This window comes from Saccopteryx leptura, chromosome 11, assembly GCF_036850995.1.
Source record: "Saccopteryx leptura isolate mSacLep1 chromosome 11, mSacLep1_pri_phased_curated, whole genome shotgun sequence".
NCBI lineage: Eukaryota > Metazoa > Chordata > Mammalia > Chiroptera > Emballonuridae > Saccopteryx > Saccopteryx leptura.
Window position 1 is genome coordinate 14,147,136 of NC_089513.1, and position 27,401 is coordinate 14,174,536.

At 41.2% G+C, this 27,401-nt stretch overlaps 1 protein-coding gene across 5 annotated transcripts in view; it reads left to right on the forward strand.

Annotated features, from left to right (window-relative positions):
* ATP8B1 (ATPase phospholipid transporting 8B1) overlaps positions 1 to 23,014 on the forward strand; it is a 124,091-nt gene extending 101,077 nt beyond the window's left edge. For all 5 annotated transcript variants that reach the window (XM_066353508.1, XM_066353507.1, XM_066353506.1 and 2 more), the window contains 13 exons: positions 1,726 to 1,914; positions 3,793 to 3,905; positions 4,330 to 4,494; positions 5,423 to 5,534; positions 6,911 to 6,986; positions 10,185 to 10,317; positions 11,331 to 11,619; positions 15,676 to 15,899; positions 17,190 to 17,273; positions 18,351 to 18,596; positions 18,899 to 19,037; positions 20,012 to 20,142; positions 21,342 to 23,014. In XM_066353508.1, coding sequence (XP_066209605.1) covers positions 1,726 to 1,914; positions 3,793 to 3,905; positions 4,330 to 4,494; positions 5,423 to 5,534; positions 6,911 to 6,986; positions 10,185 to 10,317; positions 11,331 to 11,619; positions 15,676 to 15,899; positions 17,190 to 17,273; positions 18,351 to 18,596; positions 18,899 to 19,037; positions 20,012 to 20,142; positions 21,342 to 21,560 — 2,120 coding nt within the window. In that variant the 3' untranslated portion in view covers positions 21,561 to 23,014. The remainder of the gene's footprint in view (positions 1 to 1,725; positions 1,915 to 3,792; positions 3,906 to 4,329; positions 4,495 to 5,422; positions 5,535 to 6,910; positions 6,987 to 10,184; positions 10,318 to 11,330; positions 11,620 to 15,675; positions 15,900 to 17,189; positions 17,274 to 18,350; positions 18,597 to 18,898; positions 19,038 to 20,011; positions 20,143 to 21,341) is intronic.
* Positions 23,015 to 27,401: the final 4,387 nt, after the last annotated feature.

The following is a 27,401-nucleotide window of genomic DNA, read 5'->3' on the forward strand; positions in this document are numbered from 1 at the left end:
AAAGTTAAAAAAAAATCTTGGGCCCTGGCCGGTTGGCTCAGCGGTAGAGCGTCGGCCTAGCGTGCGGAGGACCCGGGTTCGATTCCCGGCCAGGGCACACAGGAGAAGCGCCCATTTGCTTCTCCACCCCTCCGCCGCGCCTTCCTCTCTGTCTCTCTCTTCCCCTCCCGCAGCCAAGGCTCCATTGGAGCAAAGATGGCCCGGGCGCTGGGGATGGCTCTGTGGCCTCTGCCTCAGGCGCTAGAGTGGCTCTGGTCGCAACATGGCGACGCCCAGGATGGGCAGAGCATCGCCCCCTGGTGGGCAGAGCATCGCCCCTGGTGGGCGTGCCGGGTGGATCCCGGTCGGGCGCATGCGGGAGTCTGTCTGACTGTCTCTCCCTGTTTCCAGCTTCAGAAAAATCAAAAAAAAAAAAAAAAAAAAAAAAAAAAAATCTTGGGTAAGCAAGTTTTTTTTTTTTAACTTTTTACTGAACTGCAACATGTATACAGAGACAAGCATATATGACGCAACGAACTTTCACAAAATAAATACTCTTTTGTCATGACTACCCAGATTTTTAAAAAGAGAACATTCTCAATCCCCAAGAAGTTGTTTCTGTGTTCTCTTCTAGTCGTAACCCCTCCGAGGGTGACTGCTGTCCTGACCTTGAAAAGCACACATCAGCTGGGTCAGTTTCACGGTCTATGTAAACGGAGGCCTATAGTGCACACTTCTATGTTTGGCTTCCTTCACTCAGGATGGGAAGACTGATTTCTATTATTGAAATGTGTTGTGACTATAAGGCAGTTTTCCATTGTTTAACTTAAAAAAAAAACTATTGTTTGATTAATTTTAAAGAGTGAGAGCAAGGGGTAGGGGAGAGAAACATTAATTCCACTTATTTATGCATTCATTGGTTGATTGTGGTATATGCTTTGACTGGGGATCGAACCCACAACCTTGGTGTATCAGGACAACACTTTAACCAACTGAGCTACTTGGCCAGGGCTCATTATATAACTTTAAAACATACAGACATTAAAAAGATTGGCAAAGGGGAAGTAAATACACTCTTCTAGAGGGAAGATAAACTGGAACAACCCTTTTGGAAAACAAATGAGTAATTTATACCAATAGGCTTAAAAATTATCAGCATTCCCTAGCTTAGTGTTTTGCTCCCAGAAAGCTATAGTTAGAAAATAAAGCCAGAAAGAAAACATACACATTCAAAAGGTTAATACAATGTTGTTATTACGAACAAAAAATTTTGGAAGTAAGCTAAGTGCCTGTAATAAGAAAGTGGTGACATGTTGACTTTCATTAAAATAATGTTTAGAATGAATTTTTAAAGGCATGACCACATATTCAAATATGATGTTAATATAATCAGATGTACATGTATGTTCAGAATGATAGAAATTATTATAGGAATAGGCTTTTTAAGAAAAGAACTGGATGGAATGAATCGTAACACAATATCAGTGTTGTTTTTCCTCTCATTTAGGTGGTATTACGGGAATATTTTTCTTGGCCAATTTTTTTTAACTTCTAGTTTATGTTCCCATTTGTAATTAGAAACAACACTTTATGGTTTACAAAGCGTTAATGTTGGCGCACTCCTTCCTTGGGGAGTTCTGGGCTCCGTAGCAGGTCCTTGCCCGCACGTGCCCGCAGCGGTGAGCGGTTGGTGGCGAGCTCTGCTTTGATCTCACCGCTTGTCGGGTGTTCTGCTCCCTTTGTCAGGTCAGCTCAACTACCAGGCGGCCTCTCCTGACGAGGGCGCTTTGGTAAGCGCCGCCAGGGACTTTGGCTTTGCCTTCCTCGCCCGGACCCAGAACACGATCACCGTCAGTGAGATGGGCACCGAGAGGACCTACAACGTTCTTGCCATTTTAGACTTCAACAGTGACCGGAAGCGAATGTCTATAATTGGTAGGTGTCCCTCAGGAGTATGTGTGCAAATCTCTCATTTAGATGCTACCTGTCACACGTTTCCTTTAGGACATCAGCCAATGTATGAGCTACTTGGTTCCTGAAAGACTTCCTCAGACTTACCGAAGCTGGTGTTTTCTCCTTCATTCTGCCGACGTGCATCGTCCAAAAGACAATCGCAGTGTATCTGAATCATGCAGCTGTTGACAGTTGTCAGCAGTGCGGGCTGACAGCTGCTGAATCTGGGGTGGCAGGCGTACCATGCTCAGAGCGGCAGCTGGGCAGCTGCAGCATGGCCCACGTGCGCCCCGACTGCATGAGCCTCTCCAAACACCTCCACTGTGCACTTTCTGTCAGAGAAGGAAGAATTCAGCAGGCGGGGAGTTCTGAGAAGAGCAAGGATGTGCTTATGAACCAAAATCACACCTCCGGTCCCGGCACATTGCAATAGGTCATCAAATGGAGATGAGGATTGCTTCCAAGTATCAACATTTTTTTAAATTCACAATTTGAAATAATTTAAAACTTACAGGAGAACTTCAAGAATGGTTTAAAGAACTCCTGTGTGCTCTTTCATATTCACCAGCTGTTAGCACTGGCCACGTATTCCCTGTCTTCTTCGTTAGGCAGAGGTTCTTGTTTTCTGAACCATTTGAGAGCTAACTGCAGATCTAATGCCTCTCCCCTAAATGCTCTGCAGGTGTTCCCTAAGAGCAGGAGCAGTCCCTCACAGACACAGACGGGGATCCCAGTCAGAAGTCTGATGTGATACCATATGCAATGTGTGCAAGCTTGACCGGAAACTTTCTTCCTCACCCCGTCACCCCTCTCACCCCCTTCTCCCTCTTTCCTACCTTCCCTCGCTGCTTAACCTCCTTTCCCTTCCTCCCTCCCTTCCTTTTGTCTTTCTGTATTTCGTATTCAGGGTTCAACCCAAGATCACCCATTAATTAGGTGATTGTTACTCAGGTTTCCTTCAATCTAGAACAGTTCCTCAATCCTTTTTTGATCTTTCATACATTGATGTTTTAAAAAAGCAGGTTCATTATTTGTAGAAAGTCCTTCAACTTGGGTTTGTCCGATATTCTCTCAAGATTAGATTCAGGTTACGCATTGTTGGCAGGATGCCTACGTAGATGATGTGCCCTTCCCAGCGTATCATATCAGAAGGTACATAATTATTGGTGATGTTAGCTTTGATCAGTTAGGTGGTGTCCGCAAGATTTCTCCACTATGACATTGACTTTTTAACCAATAAAAGATACAAGTTAACCTGTCTTTTGAACTCTGACTTGGCACATTTTGCTCTCTGGTTGCCTAGCACTAATCTGGACTAAGATTCCTTAACATCGACCTTGAGAACGTAAAATCTAGTTAACTACAAGGCACATGCTATAGTTAAATTACTGCATAGATAAAAAAATTTTTTTAAATGGTCACAAGTAGTCATGTTATAGTCTGAATATTAAAGGCAGTAAGAGTTCATAGGTAAGAAAGAATCCTATTGGTTGGCGTGGACAAAAAAGTTTCTATGGAAGAAATTTACTAACACAGGGCACGAAGCACAGTATGGAATCAGAAGGTATTTGCTGAAAGAATAAGTAAGGTTATGAAAAACTGAGTGACCAAGGGAATCTTTTCATATTTATTTCATCAGTACATTCATTCATTTATTCATTCACTTATCATTTATTCCATTTAATACATTGTATGTGGTTTACCAACTTTGTCAAGAGCATCATTTTTCTAGGTGCATTGATGATTTTAAACTAATAGTGAATTATTAACAGCAATGCTTCAAATAAACTTAACAATGTAGTTTTCTATTGAGAAATAAAACCTAACTTTGTTATTTGCTTTTCCTTTCCTTGCTACTAGTAAAAACCCCGGAAGGCCATATCAGGCTTTACTGTAAAGGTGCTGACACTGTGATTTATGAACGGTTACATCCGACAAATCCAACGAAACAAGAGACGCAGGATGCCCTGGATGTAAGTCGCACTTCCACTCTATGCCACAGATTCCAAACTCACTCTCTGGTACTAGTGACACAGTTTATGGGAACAGACGATCCAGTTGTCAGTCCTGTGTTTACAACATCTTTAGCATCTTTTGTCTTTCATTTTCTTAGTCATTAAGAGAAAAAGGTTTTCTTCACTCTAGTGACTTGATTTTGAAGAAAGATGTACGTTTACCTTTAATTTGGGAACTAGAATTATGGTCTCATGAACCTGAAGATACTCAGAACAAAGTATTTGTTTAATCTCCTTTATAAACTGTATTTGTATGAATACATCATTTTTCATGTGTCTCTTTTTAAATTCTCTTATTACTTCAGGTAAGATTTTAAACTTGATCTTGAATTAGACAAAATTAACTATTCTTTGGGTGGATGGGTTGTCTCAAATAAAACAGGTCTTCGCAAGTGAGACTCTCAGAACCCTGTGCCTTTGCTACAAGGAAATTGAAGAAAAAGAATATGAAGAATGGAATAAAAAGTTTCTGGCTGCCAGTGTGGCCTCAACCAACCGGGATGAAGCCCTGGATAAAGTGTATGAAGAGATTGAAAAAGATTTAATTGTAAGTTTTAACCTTCACAGCATTTTCTCTTGCTATTTTAAACAAAAGGAGAAATTTTATTAAGTTTTATTACATTAGAAAAACTTTTTTTCATTGATTGGAGAGAGAGGGGGAGAGAGAGGTATCAACTCGTTCCACTTAGTTGTGCACTCATTGATTGCTTCTCCTAGGAGCCTGACTGGGGATCAAACCCATGACCTCAGGGCACCAGGACAACACTCTATCCACTGAGACACTAGCCAGGGCCAAGTTTTATTACATTTTGATCTCATGCTTGAGAGATAATTCTGACTTCAGCATTTGAAACTGGTACAATGCAACTAGGTCATTTGACTTTCTGTGTTCAGCAAGCAAAATAGAAATTGCCATTATGAGAAGCAGAAAACATTAACAGAGGTTCTATTCTGATTATGATTTTTATACTACTTACCAAAATGATGATTTTTACACAGTAACAAGCCAGACTATTCTTAGTATATTGCAAACATTACTAAAATGATTTATATTTTGCAAAATCTCGAAACAAGAATAAAATACCATTTGTAAATTAAATTTTTAGAGTTGAATGTTTACTGCCTGCAGAGTTTAGATTAATAGAAAATGTTCAACAAATAGTAGTAACCTTTAGCAAAAATTGGCTTCTGTCCATATGAAATAACATATACATAAATGAAAGTGTGTTTTTATTGTCCTCGATTTTGTACTTGCATTTTAATCTACATTAGTTACTTTAAGGAAAAAGTTTTGGCTTGTTTTGGTTAGGGCTGTGGAACAGAGAAAACTTTCCTGTTAATGCCAGCCACTGACTCCAGTTAAGACCCAGCTGGGGCACATAACTAGCCCTTCTTCTCTTCGTAGATTGGCAGATTGTTATTGCAGAACATCTATTGCTCATTTGCTAATTTGTTCTTTTTAATGTCCATTGCAGCTATTGGGAGCCACCGCTATTGAAGACAAGCTACAGGATGGAGTCCCAGAAACCATTTCGAAACTTGCAAAAGCTGACATTAAGATCTGGGTGCTTACTGGCGACAAAAAGGGTAATTCGTCATGTAGGGAAGCATATCTGTGAACTCGCAAGTATTCACAGTTCCTGTTTCCATTCCCAGAAAGACCTTCCATCCTGCACTAGCACTGTCCTTTCTGTGGGATCAGTGCCTTCCCTTAGAAACCTTCTGTTATTCCAGCCCACCCTGACCATGTCCTTCCTCAGACTCCCTCAATTATCCCTTATAATTGAGCTCCTGGTCATGGGTTGCTGTCCTCCAGGGCCACCCTCCTTGTCCCTTCTGTCCTCCCCTGCACTGCCATTTGTTGGCATACGTTAGAGTACAACAAAACACTGAACAACTCTTATTTTCTTGCTCATTTTCTTGCTTGGAAATAAATTATAATCAAAATTTTATACCCAAGGGAAGATTTTAATTTTTAAATTTAGAGTTCAACAAAGAGTTGGTTGAACTCTGGGAAACCAACTCTGCTGATTCTGGGAAACCAGATGATTCCTCTTGCTCTGACTAACATGGTCATGGCTTCCATACTCTGATGAGCTAAGGACAACACATTCCTAGCCTTAAGTCAGTCCCAGTGGGGATGGTGGAAAAAGAGAGGAAATCTCCAGTAGGAGCCCATATGAAGATTGATAGAACTGCTTATCCTTCCCCATTCCCTCTATAACAGAATGATTAAACCACCTGAATTGAATGTGTTTAGTATTTCAATGAACACTGATTTATTAAATAATCAGTTAATGTATTTGATAAGACCACACATTTTATTATTGGAAACATTTATTTTATGTTTTAATTTTTTTTTCAGTGAGAGGAGGGAAGGCAGAAAGACAGACTCCCACTTGCACCCTGACCGGGATCCACCCGGCAAGCCTGCTAGGGAATGATGCTCTGCCCATCTGGGGTGTTGCTTCATTGCTCAGCAACTGAGCTCTTCTTAGCACCTGAGGCAGTGGCCATGGAGCCATCCTCAGCACCTGGGGCCAACTTGCTTCAATCAAGCCATGGCTGTGGGAGGGTAAACAGAAAACTTCCCTGTTAATGCAAGAGAGAGAGAGAGAAGGGAGAAGGGGGGGGGATAGAGAAGCAGATGGGCACTTCTCCTGTGTGCCCTGACTGGAAATTGAAGCTGGGACTTCCACACACTAGGCTGATGCTCTACCACTAAGCTAACCGGCCAGGGCCTGAAAACATTTCAAACCAGACTTTGACTTATATTATTTTACCGCAGATAGAGGGTTTGTTTTTTTATTATGTGATTTCCATACATTGCTACAAAAAAAAAACAGCCTATCTGGTTAAATCTGACCATTTCATTAATTACAAAAATCATCATTACCACATAAAGTCAATTAAGAAGTCCATTGGTGAGACTAATGTTTGACTTAAATTTTTTTCTATTGTAGAAACTGCTGAAAATATAGGATTTGCTTGTGAACTTCTTACTGAAGACACCACCATCTGCTATGGAGAAGACATAAAGTAAGTAAAGGGCCTACAGGATGAGACTATCTGGCATCTCGTTTTTGTAAATGTGAGAGTAGGTGTAGAAGACACAGCAGATATGGAGAGCCTGGAGTGAGATTGTCACTTCAGACAGTTTCCTCGCGTTACATGAAACAAGGGAACAGGCAGCTCTGGGTACCCTGGTTGTATCATGGCCTCATGTTGTAGGGAAACTTGGGGCCTGTATTTGACCTTCCAGGGGCCAATGTTCGCCATTCCTTAGAAGTCCTCAGGGCTTGTCTGATGGTCCAGGAAGTGGGCCTGTGACGTCACTAACAAATTAATATGAAATATACATATTTATATATTATCTTTTTTAGGAATGTTATATTTTCAAAGGGAAAATAGAGGAAAAATCCCACGCAAGCAAACCTGGACAGAAATGTTTGGGTGGGTTGCATCTGTAGTCCTGTCTAGATGGGCAGGCCTGACATTTCAGCGCTGAAATATCTCATTAGCCCTCAATCAGAGTGGCTGCGGACATGGAAATGTATAGGGGGAAAGCTCTGAGGTGTTAGGAAGCTACAAATGTGCTTTGCGGTTTCTGGGATGCGTTTGCCAGATGAGTTTGCCGCTGGCTTGACAGTCCCTTTGATTCCTCAAGACTTTTCCTTACGATGCCTCAAGGGCAAATTACGCTGTTAACATACAGCCTCATCAGGTAGATGATGAGGAAGTTGATGGTTGTTATTAGTCTTCTTCTAATGACGATGATAGAACTTTTGCAAGTCCTTCCAGTATATTAGGCACTCTGCTGAATTAGAATCAGTAGCCTTGTGATCTAAAGCGATCACTTCTGTTTGAATAGAGGTACATAAACCGAGCCTCTTTGTGCTTTTAGATTTTGAAAAATAGCAATGAATAAATACTAATATGTTTACTTGAGTAGTTTCTTGATTTCAAGTAATATGGTATTGTTTATTTCTTGTAGATGGGGGACTGAATATATTTCTGGTCTCTCTTCTGAAAATTGGACCCTGAGCTAAATTAAAAGATAAAATGACTGCAAGTAGCAAAATGTAGGATCATGCTCTTAGCTCAATTTACTTTGATAGCAGCAATTTTCAACCTTTTTCATCTCATGGCACACACGAACTAATTATAATTACTAAAATTCTGTAGCACACCAAAAAGTAGATTTTTTTGCTGACCTGACAAAAAAAAGTATAATTTTGATTCCTTCGCACTGGATGGCTATTGTTCTGTTGGCTCTTATATTTTAATTTGACAACCTACAGGAAAAGATGTCAGTGTCCCTGACTAGTCAGGTATTGCATGTTTTAACAATTCTTACAGCACACTGGGTGAAAATCACTGCCTTCTGAAGATGAATCATCTTTCTCGATGGCTCCTAAAAGGGTGATCCTGTAGAACAGTTTCACTGGGTAGCTTCATATTTTTCTCTTCTAGCCGTTTAGGGATTTGTCTCGATCACTCCTTATTTTCAACTTGAAAATAAGCATTACAGGAATGGGAAGGTGGAGAGCAGACAGCTAATCCTCTAGGCAGTGGTTCTCAGCGGGAGGCAGTTTTGCCTTCCATGGACCATTGGCAAAGTCTGGAGCCATCTTTGGTTGTCACAGTGGGGGAGGAGAGATGCCGCTGACTTCCAGTGGGTAGAGACCAGGGATGCTGCTTGACATCCTACGATCCAATGGACAGCCACATTCAACAAAGAATTACCTGGACTAAGACTTCAATAGTGTCAAGGTTGAAAAACCTACTCTTGAAGGTGAAAAATAATGACTCAGGTTGTGTAATGAGGAAAGCCCTGGGATAGGGTAGGGGACCTTAGTCCTTATTCCAGTTTTCCCTCCAACTTCCTGCAGGCAAATCACATTATCTCTGTCAGGTTTCATTTCCTTCTTTGTAACATGAAGAGATTAGATATTTATAGTCTCTTCCTCTCCAAAATCATGTGGCTTATTTTGCTATCATATGAATGTATTATGTGTGTTCTTCTCAATAATGTGTTGATAGAAAACACTGAGCATTTCTTAAAGCTAGACTTTATGTGGAAATAAGTTTCTTGCTGCCAAACAGTAACCCCTGTTTATAACAGATAGGGTTCGCCCTAGTGTATTATAATTCAGATTAAGATTGCCTTCCTTCTGCTTGTGAACATATTTTCAACTATATCTTCATCAAGCTGTTTTTGGCAAATAATGAAGCACCAAGAATATGGTGCCCTCATGTTGAAGGAATGAAAACTTAATAAGATTGTATGTCACCCGTTAAAAAAATGGGCAAAGGACTTGAATCAACATTTCTCCAAAGAGGATGTAGAAATGGCCAACAAGCATATGAAATGATGCTCAGCATCACTAATCACTAGGGAACTGCACATTAAAACCACAGTAAGATGTCACTTCCCACTAGGATAGTTACTTTCAAACAAAAAAAGGAAAGGGAAAGGAAAAGAAAGCCAGAAAGAGAACAAGTGTGGGCCAGGAAGTGGAGCAGCTGGGACTCCGTTCACTGCTGGTCGGAGTGCAAAGTGGTGCAGTCACTAAGAAAACAGTAGGGTGGTTCCTTAAACAAAATTTTAAATGATGTTACCGAATACTACAATCCCACTTCTGGGTAAAATCCCAAAGAACTAAAAGCAAGGACTCAAATAGAAATATTCGCACACCCATGTCCGTAGCAGCACCATTCATAATTGCCAAGAGTGGAAGCAAGCCAAATGTCCATCAGCAGATGAATGGACACACAAAGTGTGTTATGTTCACATGATAAAATATTGTTCATCCTTAAAAAGAAATTCCTTACCTGCTACAACATGGCCAAACCTTGAGGACTCTATGCAAAGTGAAATACACCAGTCACAAAAAGAGAAATATTGTATGATTCCACTTATATGAGTTACCCAAAGTGGTCAGCATTCATAGAAACAGAAAGTAGAATGGGGAGTACCAGGGACCAGGGTGGGGGAAGGGAAGCTGTTTCATGGGCATGGAGTTTCAGTTCGGAGAGATGAAAAAGTTCTGGACATTGGTTCTACAACAGTGTGACTATATTTGATACTATTGAACTGTACACTTAGAATTAGCATGAGAAATTTTGTTATGTTTTATACCACAATATTAAAAGAGATTATATATCAAAATTATCTCGCAGTCAGGGGCCTGTTTATGACCTTGTACTTTAAACATATATATTTCTTTTCCCCAGTGCTCTTCTTAACACAAGGGTGGAGAACCAGAGGAATAGAGGTGGAGTCTATGCAAAATTCTTACCCCCAGTGCACGAGCCCTTCTTTCCATCTGGCGGAAACCGTGCCTTAATAATCACTGGCTCTTGGTTGGTACGTACAGCATTCAGGTAGCTGTCTGTGCCTTTGGCTCAAAGTAAAGCAGTTTGTTATGGCCCAACTCTGGAAGGTTTGTCATATTAACTGCTAATCCCAAAAGCTATTAGCCTACACATAAAAATGCAGTTTCCCAAGTTTGAGACTTAATGTTCTATGATGTATGAAAGGAATTACACCAAATGGGTAACAGTGCTTATTCCTGGTTTATCAATCAATGGTTATTTGAAATTTTCTTCTTTGTATATTTTTTTTATTTTCTAAATTTTTATAGTAAATGTTTTATAAATAGGACAATGTAGTCAGTGATATAATCCAAGAATTGTCCTTCACATTATCGAAATCTTGGGAATGGGACTCTTTTTTTTATCTTATTTTTATTAATTTTAATGCAGTGACATTGATAAATCAGGGTACATATGTTCTGAGAAAACATCTGCAGATTATTTTGACATTTGATTATGCTGCATACCCCTCACCCAAAGTCAAATTGTCTTCTGTCACCTTCTATCTGGTTTTCGAGAATGGGACTCTTGATCTAAAAACTAACATGGTTGGGCCCTGGTCAGTTTGCTCAGTGATAGAGCATCGTCCAGCATGTGGAAGTCCTGGGTTCAATTCCCAGTAAGGGTGCACAGGAGAAGACCATATGCTTCTCCACTTCTCCTCCTTCTCTCTCTCTCTCTCTCTCTCTCTCTCTCTCTCTGTCTCTTTCTCCTTTCCCCTCCCTCTCCCCCCACCCCCACACACAGCCATGGCTCATTCGAGCAAGTTGGCCCTGGACACTGAGGATGGCACCATGGCCAACCTCAGGTGCTAAAATAGCTCAGTTGCCAAGCAACGGAACAATGGCCCCAGATGGGCAGAGCATCTCCCCCTAGGGGGCTTGCTGGGTGGATCCTGGTCAGGGTGCATGCAGGAGTCTGTCTCTCTGTCTCCCTGCCTCACAATAAAACAACAACGACAAAAAACTAAAATGGGTGTAATCCTTTTCCTCTGCATGTTCACAGAATGAAATTCTTCTAGAGAAAAAGACCAAGACAAGTAAGATCCTGAAGCTGAAGTTCCCGAAGACAGAAGAAGAGAGACGAATGCGAACGCAAAGTAAAAGGAGGCTGGAAGCCAAGAAAGAACAGCGACAGAAGAACTTCGTGGACCTGGCCTGTGAGTGCAGCGCGGTCATCTGCTGCCGCGTCACCCCCAAGCAGAAGGCCATGGTGGTGGACCTGGTGAAGAGGTACAAGAAAGCCATTACGCTGGCGATTGGAGATGGGGCCAACGATGTCAACATGATCAAAAGTGAGTCTTACACTGGCAGTCAGCTCAACGCGAATCACTCAAAAAATGGCAGGAACATTTTTGAGGGTCGTTTTCCCCGATTTCATTGCTGAGGCTTCTGTAAAGCAAGTGCTTTACCAAGGTTCCCTGCCATGATGGCTACACCTGCGACCGTGCCCGCAGGGAGTTTGCAGTCCACCCAGCCAGAGAGAGCAGGCATGACAATGACCCTCACAGAGTGCCAGGTGGCAGACAAGTTCCACATGGGCGGATTTATCCTCGGTTCCCTCTTTTACATGCTTGGATTTGTTATTGTTTTTTTTTTTTCTCTCTCTCTCTCTCTCCTTCTGCTTCTCCCATATTTCTTTAGGGCTTATTAAAAATCCTGCTATTTACTAAATTTTGTTTAAAATTCTGCTAAGCTTAGTATACAGCATTGAACTCTCTCTGGTATTTGTTTTGAGATTATTCTCCCTTCAGCATTTTTTTCTGGGCCTTTCTTCTTGCCTTTGGTAAATCTGTTAGAACTCCACCATTGAGAGACCTGGAGTTAGCTCAGCATAACACACTTGGCATTGAAGCAAAGCTCCAGAAGAGTCTCACTGTCCTCCTGACCTCCCAAGGAGACTGCTAAGGACATTTCTGCTGGTGGGAGGACCCTGAGTTCCTGCAAATTAAAGGATTCAATCTCCTCCTACAGAGTAAATACAATTGTGCTGGCATTAAAGCTGGTGGAATGAAACTGTCATCAACATGTCTGAATCCTGGTCCCTTTTATATTACTATAAGAGAGATCTTATCGTGACAATATGCAAAGTAGTGAGACCCGAACCAACATGCTCACCTGAAAACAAGAACGTTATCTCCGACGCCTCCTCCAGCTTTGTGATGTTATTATTAGGATGAACGATTATATGATTACATATGTATATGCATGTCCTGTTGTGCCGGGTAGCTTACTGCATTCTGTTTAAGTAGATTTTATATTCAGCCTATTTTGTGACTCATGCATCTGTCTTCTTTTCTTAGAGTCTCTCCTCCTCCTTGATAGACACTAAGAATATTCCAACTTTATCTTCCTCAACAGAAGTCAGCTGTACAATGTACGTCTTCTTGCTTCTTTATTACGTGTCCATTGCCACTGACACTTAACCCTCTCCACTGTGGTTTGCACATGTTTGTGCTCCCCGGCCATTGGAATTCCTTGCTCTGAATCAGATCTGTTTCTTTCCTCTGCACCAGCTCTTCCTTGTCCATTTCCTCTCATTGACATCACTAGCTGTACAAAAAGGGCAAGGAACTCAAGCGTTACTTCTATTCAGTTATAATGCAGACTTCTAGATATTTGAGGGGCCCAGGGGTTTACCTTGCAGATTTACCCTCTGATTATATGACTTAGACTTGAAAATGTTTTTGTCCCTCCCGATTCACCAACTGATAGCAAAGGAATTACAGAAGTCAACACAGATAACCTTAAAGAGACTTGTTTTCCTTAAGGTGTCTGAAGAATGTCCTTAAGCTCTGTTATTGGGCAGGTGCTTCTCTGTGTAACCTATGGAGCATCCATGTGGGATAAAAACCAAGGAACTCTGAGGTCTCACTGGAAGTCAGTAGCTTGACCCAAGTATTTTTAGTGCCTTTTTGTACTTTGCAAAACTGTCATCTTTTTCACTGCATCCAGAACAATATACAGAAAAAAAAAACAAAACAAAAATAAAACAAAACCAAGGCTTGTTGTTTATAAAGAAATAGAGTGAAATTTAAGTGTCAAAAAAACAAAAAGTCTGACCATTCGTGGGTGGGTTTCGTGCTTAGCCGTGTCATGTATGGAAGCGGAGGGAACTGCGGCCGCCAGCACGCTTTTGGCCCTAGCATGGACCCAAGGACTCGCAGATGCTGCCTCTCCCTCTCTTGTGCTAAAGATGTCTACTGCTGGGTGAGAAGCTGCTCTTGGTCTAAGACCCTGAGAATGAGCAAGCAGCATTTCACAGGGAAGACAGAGGCAGAAAGGCTTGAGGAAATGAGCTGTTTGTTACGGAATTCTGAAGGGGTCTATTGGGAGGCATTTGAAACCACATTTGGAACTTCAGGAAAATCTAGGTGTCTATATTTAGATGTTAGGGGGGAAAGCAGTGTGGCCTCATGAAGTGCATGTGTTCCGTTGCATAGACTCACCCTGTGAATCATTTCACAGACTGTACTTGGTCTGCACAACTGCAGGGCTAGACCAGATGCTGGTCTGGGGCAGGTGATCCCAGGCCTCAGCTCACACAGAATCACATTCTCCTCTGTTGCTTGTTCAGGAAAGGAAGCCATGGTTTGGTAGGAAAGAGCAGTTGGCAATCATGACTGGTCATATGAGATAGTTGTGTGTTTTGAAAGAGGTCATAAATACTGAATGAGATGCAATTTACTCTGTTTTTTAGAATTGCAAAGTATTGTTGGAAACCTTGGTTTGGACAAGTCACTATGTTGTGAATTTGCCAGACCTTGTGTTCTGCAAATGGGGAAGGATTCTTGGAGGTTCTTTTAGTTGGAAACTCGGCTGAGTTGGCAGTCACTCCTTAGGGTCTGAGTAATAGGTTGTGTTCTCCAAACACAAGTTCTCTAAATGATGTCACTCTATCTTCACTTTCATGACCTCTGATACCTAGAAAAAATGTGTGATTTTCTACATTGAATAGGTGACTTAATGACTATTGGAACAATGAGTAAAATTGTGACTTTCACTTTTTTATCTATTCCAGAAACCTTCCCCCCCTACATACTGGGGGGAAATGTGTCTTAAGTTAATGGTAGGCCATGAGTAAGTTTTCAAAAGTTTCATAGTATCTTAGTTAAACCTCTTGTGATTACATGTGTTGGAGAACAACTAAAACTAGTTTAAGACAAGAAGAAATTTATTTTAAGAGATACAAAAATGTCTCATGCTGCTCAAGAAGCCAGGCCCTTGAGTTTCACATTGAACCCAGTGTCTGTCAGTCTGTCCCTCTCTAGATAACTAAGTTCTCTGCCTTCAGAACCCCACAGAGAAAGATATATATATATATCCCACACTTCAAGAATTTATATGTTAAAGTTTCAAACACATACACACCTCAATTGTAATTCCAAATGCCAGCAAACTGATCTGCCGCTTGGGTTTTCTATCCGTCAGGGCACAGGACAGGAAGTAGACCCCTTGAGGGACTTTAAGCAGGAAGTGGTTAATACAGGTGAGCAGGTACTCTTAAACAGTTCTGGCTGAACAGAAGAAGCTGGTTTCAGGCTATGTCTAACACCTGGTATCACTCACTAGAGGAGAGGCTACTTTGAGGGTCCCTGAGGAGCCTGTCAGTTAAGAAGGCTTTGCTGTTGTCAGTCAACACCTGCCTCTGGCAGCGGGAGAGTGGACTTGAACCCTGTCGCCGAAATGCCGAAGTAGGAAGCGATGCTGGGCCGCAGTTCACCTCTGCTTTCAAGTACCAAGTGGGATGAAACAATGGAACTCAATTCACACTTAAGGAATCTGAAGGGGTCTATTGGGAGGCATTTGAAACCACATTTGGAACTTCAGGAAAGTCTAGGTGCCTATATTTAGACGTTAGGAGGGAAACCAGGAGACCCTCGCTGTGCGGGAGTCGGGGAATGCAGGGTTTTTATTTGTGTCCCCATCTCCAGTTAGAACGGAGTGGAATGAAGGTGGAGAGAGCCAGTTCATAGTCTCTGCAGAGATTATGTGTCCTCCCCCTTAGCTGTGCCTGGGGAGTCAGGGCCACACTAGTACATGTGGGTGCCAGAGGCTCACCCTGTGGGTGGGAAGGATAGCTTACAAGGTCATCCAAATGGAATTCCCCACCCACCTGAGATCGTTTCATAGATATTTATGGAGGCCCCACCAAGTGGTCTGTTTAGCAACTTGTACTCCTGACTTTGAATTGAGTTCAGAAGCTAGAGTAGGGGTTGATGAGCAAGAATTTTCATAGTTAGTATTTCATGGATGGCAATTCTTCATATTACTATGGAAAGAGTATCATCTCGATGTTTTACCTTCCAATAGGCTTATGCCTAACGGTACCTTCTCCCTCTGCCCCACAGCTGCGCACATCGGCGTTGGAATAAGCGGACAAGAAGGCATGCAAGCTGTCATGTCAAGTGACTATTCCTTTGCTCAGTTCAGATACCTGCAGAGACTGTTGCTGGTGCATGGCCGGTGGTCTTACATCAGAATGTGCAAGTTCCTGCGATACTTCTTTTATAAAAACTTTGCATTTACTTTGGTTCACTTTTGGTACTCCTTCTTCAATGGGTACTCTGCACAGGTAACATCGTCTTTATTCGTTTGATTTGTGGTTTGGAGGTTCTGTCCCTAATAGCTGAGGGACAGATTAAGATATAGATTACTTTTCTAAAAATGTTTCTGGTGCTTTAACAATATTTTATTTTGCCTTTAAAAGGGTAGAGTTTGTTCCTGGTATTTTGGTTGTATTTTGTTTGTTTTTTAAATTGAATTTATTAGGTGGCACTAGTTATAACAAAATTATACAGAGTTCAAATCTGTTGGCTTATGTTTGTGTCTTTGCCTTCACCTTAAGTGTTTTTCTAAGCTACTTTGCCATTAAAGAACAGTGACAATAATTTGTTCAACTTTGAAAGGATAATATTATATTGTGGCCAAAGCTAAAGGGATTATGTAAATTTCAGATCATAGATCCATTATCATGTCTCCATTTGTTGCTGGATTTTATTAATTTTAGTTTGTGCTGAAACAGCAATGGTGGGCATATGTAATATGTTAAAATAGTGATTTAACAGAAAAATATCGTTAGAATAAAATGAACTCAAGTCAGTGTCTGTGACTGTGCAAACCTATGATGCTATGTCACAGAGAGATGGTGTCAGATCAGCCTGAGACACCAGAGCAGGAGTGGCCTTGAGCAGGGCTAGGGCCTTCTTTCTTTTCCGGGCAGGACTGTATATCCTCACCGGTGCTGAGTAAGCCCGTTTCCTCTGTCCCACCCCGAGGGTGGGTGTGTGCACAGCCTGACTTATCCCTTTCAGAAACACAGTTCTAATATTCCGTCAAATTCTCTTTTTCCTTTTTCCTTTTTATTGAATGTATTGGGTGATGCTGGGTAACAAAATTATGAAGGTTCCAGGTGCACAATTTTGCGACACATCCTATGTATCAAATTGTTTTACAAAATGCTTGAATGGCAATACTGAACTTGCAAGATAAAAGTGAAGAACATCTAAATGGTACTTATGTGCTTTTAAATGGGTCTTATGTATTCTAATTCATTAAGGAATGTAAGGATTTAAATATTGACTCAATTTCCAGCTTTATTTGAATAGAATAGACCCCCTTTCCCAAAAACATTTTAGGATATATCCCCCACTTATTTAGGAGTAAAGATGGTTTCTGTGGAATGGTTTTTGATTCTGCCCATTAGACAGACTCATGCCATCTGCAGGTGAAGATGAGGGATGTTTGCTAAGGCAGAAGTCCCCCCTCACCTGGGGCACCCCTGCTTTGACAGAGCAGATGAAAACATGTCGGCTAGGCTGGCACTATTTCTTGGTTGGTGACAGACTCTGTAATCTCCTCACAGACCGCATATGAAGACTGGTTCATCACCCTCTACAACGTGCTGTACACCAGCCTGCCCGTGCTCCTCATGGGGCTGCTCGACCAGGTAGGGGCCTTGTGCGGACGAGGACACTGAACGCCTCTCAGAGAAGTCCAAAGGATATATTTCAATGCATCCCTTTAGTTTTCACTTGGTTCTGAGTGAATCCTATTGTAGTTCTATGGTCAAGCAACAAGAGTAACGCTGTGCTTCTTGTTGGATAGTAAGAAGACTTCCGTGGCAGGTTAGAATTCATTGAGGAGAATTTATAACCTTCTTTTGGACACTGAGACATTAATAAGACACTTGACAGTATTGAATATCTCTAGAATAATGTACTCACTTTTTGTTTGTTTTTGTTTGTTCATTTGTTTTTACAGAGACAGAGAGTCAGAGAGAGGGATAGGTAGGGACAGGCAAACAGGAATGAAGAGAGATGAGACGCATCAATCATGTTCTTCATTGCGACACCATAGTTGTGCATTGATTGCCCTCTCACATGTGCCTTGACCGTGGGCCTTCAGCAGACCAAGTAACCCCTTGCTGAAGCCAGCGACCTTGGGTCCAAGCTGGTGAGCTTTGCTCAAATCAGATGAGCCCGCGCTCAAGCTGGCAACCTTGGGCTCTCGAACCTGGGTCCCCTGCATCCTAGTCCGACACTCCATCCACTACACCACTGCCCGGTCAGGCTGTATTCATTTTTTAAAGTAAATTATTTTAACACTTGTCAAAACTTATGTGTGTAATTCCCAAACCAGTCCACAATTTCTAGTAGTAATTCTTAAGAGAAAATGCTTCAATGAATAAATCAAACACTAACTTGGAATGAACTTATCAACTTGTATGTGAAAATACTTTCCCAAAGAATTGCAAACAATATGTCCTTGAGGTAAAAACAGCCTCTTTACATTTTTTGACATTTTAATTTGCTTCCTTACCATCAATAGCAAAATAGTGCCCTTCCTTGGACTAAAGTAATGAGGTTGAACTCTGTACACCAAAACTGTTCACAATTTTTCTTGTTTGGTTTTTGCCTTCATAAAACCTAAGTCGAAACTGTTTGTGACACATAAGTTGTATTTTTCTGAGTTCTACGATTCTTGATGGATGGCACACAACTCTTAATTGTGTTTTCCCCTTAAGGATGTGAGTGACAAACTGAGCCTCCGATTCCCTGGATTATATGTAATGGGACAGAGAGACCTATTGTTCAACTATAAGAGATTCTTCGTAAGCTTATCACATGGGGTTTTGACATCGATGATCCTCTTCTTCATCCCTTTGGGAGCCTACCTGCAGACCGTGGGACAGGATGGAGAGGCCCCCTCAGACTACCAATCTTTTGCTGTCACAATCGCCTCTGCTCTTGTGATAACAGTCAATTTCCAAGTACGTGGCTTTAGTCACCTGTTTTCAGCATCCGTTGGTACCTGTTTTCCGTACATAGACCAGCTGGCTCCCATTTTCCCTCCAGCTGAGCCTCTGCCACTTTATAAAAACAAATGCTGTTTTCAACGCTTGTAACCAAGCACATTTCCTATGTCTTGCCTGAGCCAAGGATAGTTGGACTGTTTAGAATTCAAGCCAAATCATGCCTCAGTCGCTGAATTCTGTTTTCAGACTCCTGAGATCCTTTATTTCTTGCTAACTTCCTGAAGTGAGTGCTCTGTTTTTCTCTGGTTTCCCAACAGATTGGCTTGGATACCTCTTACTGGACTTTCGTGAATGCTTTTTCCATTTTTGGAAGCATTGCGCTCTACTTTGGCATCATGTTTGACTTCCATAGTGCTGGGATACATGTTCTCTTTCCATCTGCATTTCAATTTACAGGTTGGTATTTTCTGAATTCCAAAAATAAATGTACAGGAAAATATCACTAGAGTCTGATAAGACTTCTGAGTAAGTATATACACAGAGTTATAAATTATGGCTAGTGAAATTTAATGTCCTGAGCAGAAATTGAATGACAGTAGTAAGTTGGAAGGGTGGTAACGCTCCCATGTATAAGATGCACCTTAATTTGGGAGCCCAAAATTTGGGGAAAAAATGTATTACATAAAGTTATTGAACTCAAATTTAATTCATCATAAAATTCATACAACTCCTCATCACTGTCAAAACTCCCATCCATTAGCTTGTCCCTATCAGTGTCTGATGACGAATCACTGTCTTCAACAATGAGTGCACAAACAAGCATGAAAAAGCGGGAAATGCAAGTAAAAATATCTACAACCACGGTATAAGACACACCCCGTTTTTAGACCCCAGAATTTTCAGGGAAATATGCGTCTTATACATGGGGGAGTACAGTAGTTCTCGTATCTTGGGCAAATTATTTCTCCACACTCAAATTTCCTTACATGGTGAGGCAGGTCATCCTCATCTCTCAGAACTGATTAAATGGCACAATTTGTATAAAACACCCACTACAAAACCTACCACACTAATGTCAGTGCCAGTGAGTATTTGGAGTTTCAAACCCAAACTGTAAATTAGAAAGTACTTTTTTAAGTTCCTAAAAAATTGGAAGAACAGATATCCTAATTTTTCATTTTTATTCAATGTAATGTCAACAAATTCCCCACCTTGTTTACTTGTGCACATTTATTTGCCTTGTTCCAAAGAATTTACCTTCCAGATTTTGTTTTGCTTAGACTGATTTCAAAATGTTCATTTCTTGAGCAGTGAGGGAGTGATTTGGGAGGTTGTAAAGCTGCACAGAGAATCCGAATACAGACTACGGAACAGGAGCTACGCCTGTGGGATGAAAGGACCCTGTGACTCCTTCTCCACGTTTCTTGCAGGCACTGCTTCAAATGCTCTGAGACAGCCGTACATTTGGTTGACCATCATTTTGACTGTCGCAGTGTGCTTACTGCCCGTCATTGCCACACGCTTCTTGTCCATGACCATTTGGCCATCAGAAAGTGATAAGGTACAGAAAAAAAATCGTCTTTCTCCTAACTCTGAGTGCCCCCTCAGAAATCAAAACAGCATTTCCCATAACTGCTTTTCTGCACAACTCTAAGCTCTTGCAAAGTTTGGTATGAACATTTTTTAATGACTACTTGTCTTTCTTTAACTCCATCTTGCAAGTACGTCCTTCAGGATTGGCCTTTTTGTTTGCTTTTTTGTTATAAAAATTATCAAACATAAAAGGGAGAATAGTATAGAACCCCCAAATATCTATCCTCTCCATTTTACAAATACACTATTAACATTCTGCCATGCAAATATTCCTTCATTTTATTTTTTTTCCCTTCATTTAATAAAAAATGTCACCTTGGAGCTGGACCCTTTGAGATACAAGTAACAGAAAGCTATAGCTGAACAATAAGGCATCACCTCAACTCACGTAATTAGCAGGCTTCAGGCTCTGTTGATGAGCAACTTAATGTTGAGCAACTTAAAGAGTACAGGGGTTCTTTCCATCTCTCCCCTCTGCTGTTAGCTACATCTTCAAGCCAGAGGGCGACTCCACAGCAGCTCCAGTGGTGGCTGACTAATGTGCCAATATCCAGGGGATTACTGTCTCACTTTCACTTAGGAGCCTGGGAACTTTTCATGGCAGGACTCGGCACACTTCCCTCTAGTCCCATTGGCCAGAATTAGGTCTCATGCCATTCCTGGCCTAGTACCAGCAAGGGAAGTCAAGCAGTCCCAGCCCTGGGAGTGCCATCCACATCCCAGGAGACATGCTGCAGTCCGAGGAGCGGTACCGAATAAACTCAGTCCCCATCAGAGAGTGGGTGCTAGGTAGGCAACCCGCAGTGACCCTCCTGGTCTCCCCTTTCCCCCGACAAGTGTGTGCAATAGCAACAGGGGGAAGCATTTTCTCCTGAACCTGCACCGGCCTGATTTAGGAACTGGAAAGGGTACAAGTTTAGGACCTTCAGTACCCGTCTTTTAGCTCCGATACCTTGGAAACCTCACATACCCTGTCTCTCCCTCTCTCTCTCAGCGGCCTCATCTATAGTGAGGGCAGCGATGCCCACCTCCACGTGGGTGAGAAGGCCTGGTAGAGCTGCCCCATTCATGTTTGCCCCTGTCCCCGCCTTTTTGGCCGGGCTCCCTCCGCCACCCCAGGCCTTCCTCTCCACGCGTCTTAGCCTCGCCCCCTCTCTTCCTCTGCAGATCCAGAAGCATCGCAAACGGTTAAAAGCCGAGGAGCAGTGGAAGAGGCGGCCCTTCCGCCGCGGCGTGTCCTCTCGTCGCTCGGCCTACGCCTTCTCGCACCAGCGGGGTTACGCGGACCTCATCTCCACGGGGCGCAGCCTCCGCAAGAAGCGCTCGCCCCTGGACGCCATCGTCGCCGACGGCACTGCGGAGTACCGGCGGACCGTGGAGAGCTGAGCCCCGGCCGCCCCGCCCGCAGAGCAGCTGTCGTGCAGAGGAAATGTCTATTTTTTTATGCAACTCTCAGGACTATTTTCAAAAACAAAACAAAAAAAACAACTGAGCTTGTCACAAGGATGTGGAAGGCATAACCTTGATGACAAACTACTTGGGTTGGACTATTAAGCAATAGCAAAGCCAAGAATGCCTTTTTTTTAAAGTCCTGTTGTTTAACTGTTTATGTCCATGAAGATTCAAAGGGAAGTCTCTATCTAGGACCACAGAATTAGAAAACGTCTTGTGTTTCGACTTAAATGATATTGCAGTCTAAAATTAGAATTCGATTTTTCAGGCTGGGATGGATCTTCAAGGAGAATTTCCCAGGGAGTCCTTTTCGTCTTGTAGGCCACCTTTCAACCGAAATCTTTCATTTGTTAATGGTAATGACAAAAGATGCCAGAATGCCGGACACCTGGAAGCTCAGTGGCCCCGTATGTTTTCAGAGTTGTCAGTGGGCTGCATGGTTTCGTGTTCTCAAACTGGTTTAATTATTCAGTTCAATCAAAGAAAATTACTTCAGATTTCATAAGTACAAGGTTTCCATCTGTTTCTGTTTACTATGAGGTTAAAACAGCACATTACATACCTTTACTCTTACTATTCCATTATTTTAGGCACTTCCTATAGTACCAGATGAGTTATTCCCTACTTTCACCACCTCACCCTGCCCCCCAAAAATCATTTAAATATGTATGGACTTCTTAAAAAAATGTTTAAAATACTGAGGCTATCAGTGATAAATTGCAGAATACTTTGCAAAGCTTTCTTTTGAAAAGCAAACCTGTGCCTGCCTACGTGTAAAGTGTTTTATAAGAGACTTGAACAGAGACCTCACCCTTTTTCACTTGTATCTTGAGAGCAAGGGCCATCGAAAGCCACGTTTCTAAGACTGAGAGGCAGAAGTTATTTTTCCAGAAGCTTTTCTCATGCTCTGTCTTTCACAGTTTCCATATTTTAGTGAAAATGCAGGTGCGTTTTCAGTAAGTCTGGTCTGTAGGCTGCGAACCTTCACTGTATCTGTCCCATTGAATTCCTGTGAGGAAATCTCAGCGTGTACATACTTCATTTTCTAGGTGTGATAAAAGAATGTATGGCTCTTTATGGAAGCAAGTTTCTGAAAGTTTACAACTTCTCTTTCTCTTGTTGATAAAAAAAATTTAAGTTGGGTTTTTGTGTGTGTGCGTGTGTAAAGAACAGTTAGCTTGTACAATTCTCTGTTTCAGATTTCTCTCCTGTTTTGCGAATTGTGGGAAAGCTCGACAATGCAAATGTGTCAAAGACTTAATGTTGCTGGGTGCAATAGTAACAATTTTAAAATGCAAATTACTTTGGATAAATTATTTCTACATTCTGTAAATCTGAGATTTAATGTATATTTTTGTTTAAAAAATAAATGATTTAGTAAAACCTTTGGTAAGTATAATTTTTAAAATTTTTTATTGATTTTAGAGAGGAAGGAAGAGAGAGAGAGAGAGAGAGAGAAACAGACAGAAACATTGATCTGTTCCTACATGTGCCCTGATCCGGGATCAAATCAGCAACCTTTGTGCATTGGGACGATGCTCTAACCAACTGAGCTGCCAGGCCAGGGAGGAAAGTATAATCTTCTAAAATACCTTTTCAGTTGGTTATTTATTTATTTCACAGTGGTATATATATGATAAAACAGTGGTCCCCAACCTCCGGGCCACAAACCGGTACCGGCCTGTGGGCCATTTGGTACCAGTCCACAGAGAATAAATAACTTACATTATTTCTGTTTTATTTATATTTAAGTCTGAACGATGTTTTATTTTTAAAAAATGACCAGATTCCCTCTGTTCCATCCGTCTAAGACTCACTCTTGCCGCTTGTCTTGATCACGTGATACATTTATCCGTCCCACCCTAAAGGCCGGTCCATGAAAATATTTTCTGGCATTAAACCGGTCTGTGGCCCAAAAAAGGTTGGGGACCACTGTGATAAGACTGTATGTATGCCTGCAGGTTGTTAAAGAAGCTCAGGGGTCCCTCTAGTGGTGAGAAATAAAAGTGAGAGGCAGAGTTCTATGTGTTGGTAGGTTGTGGGTTGACTGAGAAAAGGTGATCAGACTTGAATGGCAGACCGCGTCGATTCATAAAGTTAGCTGATAAAGCAATGGCAGTGTTGAGAGAATTAAGTCCAATTGTGAAGGAATTTTTATCATGGGTCTAATGCTACAGGGAAATCATTCACGAAAGGAAGAGTCAGTAGATGTGGCAAACTGGCCAGAGTCACCCAACCTTTAGCAACCAGCACCCTGATCAGTTGTCAGCCATTAACATCGAGGCAAGGAACCCTCTCCCCCCACCACAAGGAACCCTCTCCCCCCACCACAAGCAAATTACCACTCACTGAGGGCTGAGATGCTGGCTAGCATTTTTTTTTTTTAGCAAAATCTTTAAATTTAGGTATATATATTGGGTTTTGAGGGTTTTTTAGGTATAATGCTCCCATACAGTTATTAGACTACAGTGTAGTGCATACACAACTGCTACGTGCACTGGGAAACCAGTACATTGGTGTGGTTCCCTTTATTGTGATTCTGGTTTCTGTGCATTGGTCTGGAGCCAAACCTGCACTCCCAACAAGGGATGACTGCATGTCATTGATACTTCAAAAGGAGCTGTTTTTAAGTACATAAAGTAGGGAGTGAGATTTCTTAAATGAAATTGTTTTCTTTTTTTTTTTTTTAATTTTTATTTATTTATTCATTTTGGAGAGGAGAGAGAGAGAGAAGGGGGAGGAGCAGGAAGCATCAACTCCCATATGTGCCTTGACCAGGCAAGCCAAGGCTTTGAACCGGCGACCTCAGTGTTTCCAGGTTGACACCCTATCCACTGCGCCACCACAGGTCAGGCGAAATTGTTTTCTTTTAATTGAATTTATTAGGTGACACTACTTAACAGAATTTTATACAGGTTTCAGGTGCCCAATTCTACAAATATGGAATTATTTTTAAAATTTTTAGTTTTGAACCACATGAGTATATTATCTACTCCAAAAACTAAAGAACAGAAATGATATTTAAGCCCCCCAAAAAGTCATTTGAGTTGATATTTTTCCCACTTTACAAATCCTCTTTGAGAGTCTCCCTTGCCCACACATTTCTCACTAGACCAGTGAGCCTCAGTTCTTTACTTCGCCCTGTGGGTGCCTAGGGACCCAAAGAGGTGGCAGCTTCCTACTCATGGATACAGGCTGAGAGCAGTGCGTTTTGTTAGGCTGTTGATATACAAACAAGTGTTTGCCTTCAGAAGAGTCTGGGTAACTTCTTAAGGTCACGCCAAAAGAGTGGTAGCTCCAACAGATTTTGAGAGAATGTTCCCGGTGGAAAGACCAGTCCAGGTTTGCCCCTATGCCATCCAGCCCTCAGCTAAGACGACCTCAGTAGTGGATGCATAGGAAGACATCCGTCAGTCTATATAAAAGCAATCAGGAATTGGCCTGTAAACTTGAATAAAATCCTAACGCAGCTGTTTTCTTTTTTTTTTTTTTTTTTTTTTTTAAATAAATTTTTATTAATGGTAATGGGATGACATTAATAAATCAGGGTACATATATTCAAAGAAAACATGTCTAGGTTATTTTGTCATTAAATTATGTTGCATACCCCTCGCCCAAAGTCAGATTGTCCTTCGCCACCCTCTATCTAGTTCTCTGTGCCCCTCCCCCTCCCCCTAACTCTCCCCCTGTCCTCCCTCCCCCCACCCCTGGTAACCACCACACTCTTGTCCATGTCTCTTAGTCTCATTTTTATGTTCCACCAATGTATGGAATCATGTCGTTCTTGTTTTTTTCTGATTTACTTATTTCACTCCTTATAATGTTATCAAGATCCCACCATTTTGCTGTAAATGATCTGATGTCATCGTTTCTTATGGCTGAGTAGTATTCCATAGTGTATATGTGCCACATCTTCTTTATCCAGTCTTCTATTGAAGGGCTTTTTGGTTGTTTCCATGTCTTGGCCACTGTGAACAGTGCTGCAATGAACATGGGGCTACATGTGTCTTCACGTATCAATGTTTCTGAGGTTTTGGGGTATATACCCAGTAGAGGGATTGCTGGGTCATAAGGTAGTTCTATTTGCAGTTTTTTGAGGAACCACCATACTTTCCTCCATAATGGTTGTACTACTTTACAGTCCCACCAACAGTGAATGAGGGTTCCTTTTTCTCCACAGCCTCTCCAACATTTGCTATTACCCGTCTTGTTGATCATAGCTAATCTAACAGGGGTGAGGTGGTATCTCATTGTAGTTTTGATTTGCATTTCCCTAATAACTAATGAAGCTGAGCATTTTTTCATATATCTGTTGGCCATTTGTATCTCTTCCTGGGAGAAGTGTCTATTCATGTCTTCTTCCCATTTTTTTATTGGATTGTTTGTTTGTTTGTTGTTGAGTTTTATGAGTTCTTTGTAAATTTTGGAAATTAGGCCCTTATCTGAGCTGTTGTTTGAAAATATCATTTCCCACTTAGTTGGCTGTCTGTTTATTTTTATATCAGTTTCTCTTGCTGAGCAAAAACTTTTTATTCTGATGTAGTCCCATTCATTTATCTTTGCCTTCACTTCTCTTGCCATTGGAGTCAAGTTCATAAAATGTTCTTTAAAACCCAGGTCCATGAGTTTAGTACCTATGTCTTCTTCTATGTACTTTATTGTTTCAGGTCTTATATTTAGGTCTTTGATCCATTTTGAATTAATTTTAGTACACGGGGACAGGCTGTAGTCGAGTTTCATTTTTTTGCATGTGGCTTTCCAGTTTTCCCAACACCATTTGTTGAAGAGGCTTTCTTTTCTCCATTGTGTGTTGTTGGCCCCTTTATCAAAGATTATTTGACCATATATATGTGGTTTTATTTCTGGGCTTTCTATTCTGTTCCATTGGTCTGAGTGTCTATTTTTCTGCCAATACCATGCTGTTTTGATTATTGTGGCCCTATAATATAGTTTAAAGTCAGGTATTGTAATGCCCCCAGCTTCATTCTTTTTCTTTAGGATTGCTTTGGCTATTCGGGGTTTTTTATAGTTCCATATAAATCTGATGATTTTTTGTTCCATTTCTTTAAAAAATCTCATAGGAATTTTGATGGGAATTGCATTAAATTTGTATATTGCTTTGGGTAATATGGCCATTTTGATTATATTTATTCTTCCTATCCAAGAACAAGGAATATTTTTCCATCTCATTGTATCTTTTTCGATTTCCCTTAACAATGCTTTGTAATTTTCATTATATAGGTCCTTTACATTCTTTGTTATGTTTATTCCTAGGTATTTTATTTTTTTTGTTGCAATCGTGAAGGGGATTATTTTTTTGAGTTCGTTTTCTAATATTTCATTGTTGGCATAGAGAAAGGCTATGGACTTCTGTATGTTAATTTTGTATCCTCCGACCTTACTGTATTGGTTTATTGTTTCTAATAATCTTTTTGTGGAGTCCTTCGGGTTTTCGATGTATAGGATCATATCATCAGCAAAAAGTGATACCTTTACTTCTTCTTTTCCAATATGGATGCCTTTTATTTCTTTGTCTTGTCTGATTGCTCTGGCCAGAACTTCTAGCACCACATTAAATAAGAGTGGAGAGAGTGGACAACCCTGTCTTGTTCCTGATTTAAGGGGGAAAGCCTTCAGTTTAGTGCCATTTAATATGATGTTAGCTGATGGTTTATCATATATGGCCTTAATCATGTTGAGATATTTTCCTTCTATACCCATTTTGTTGAGAGTCTTAAACATAAAATTGTGTTGTATTTTATCAAAAGCCTTTTC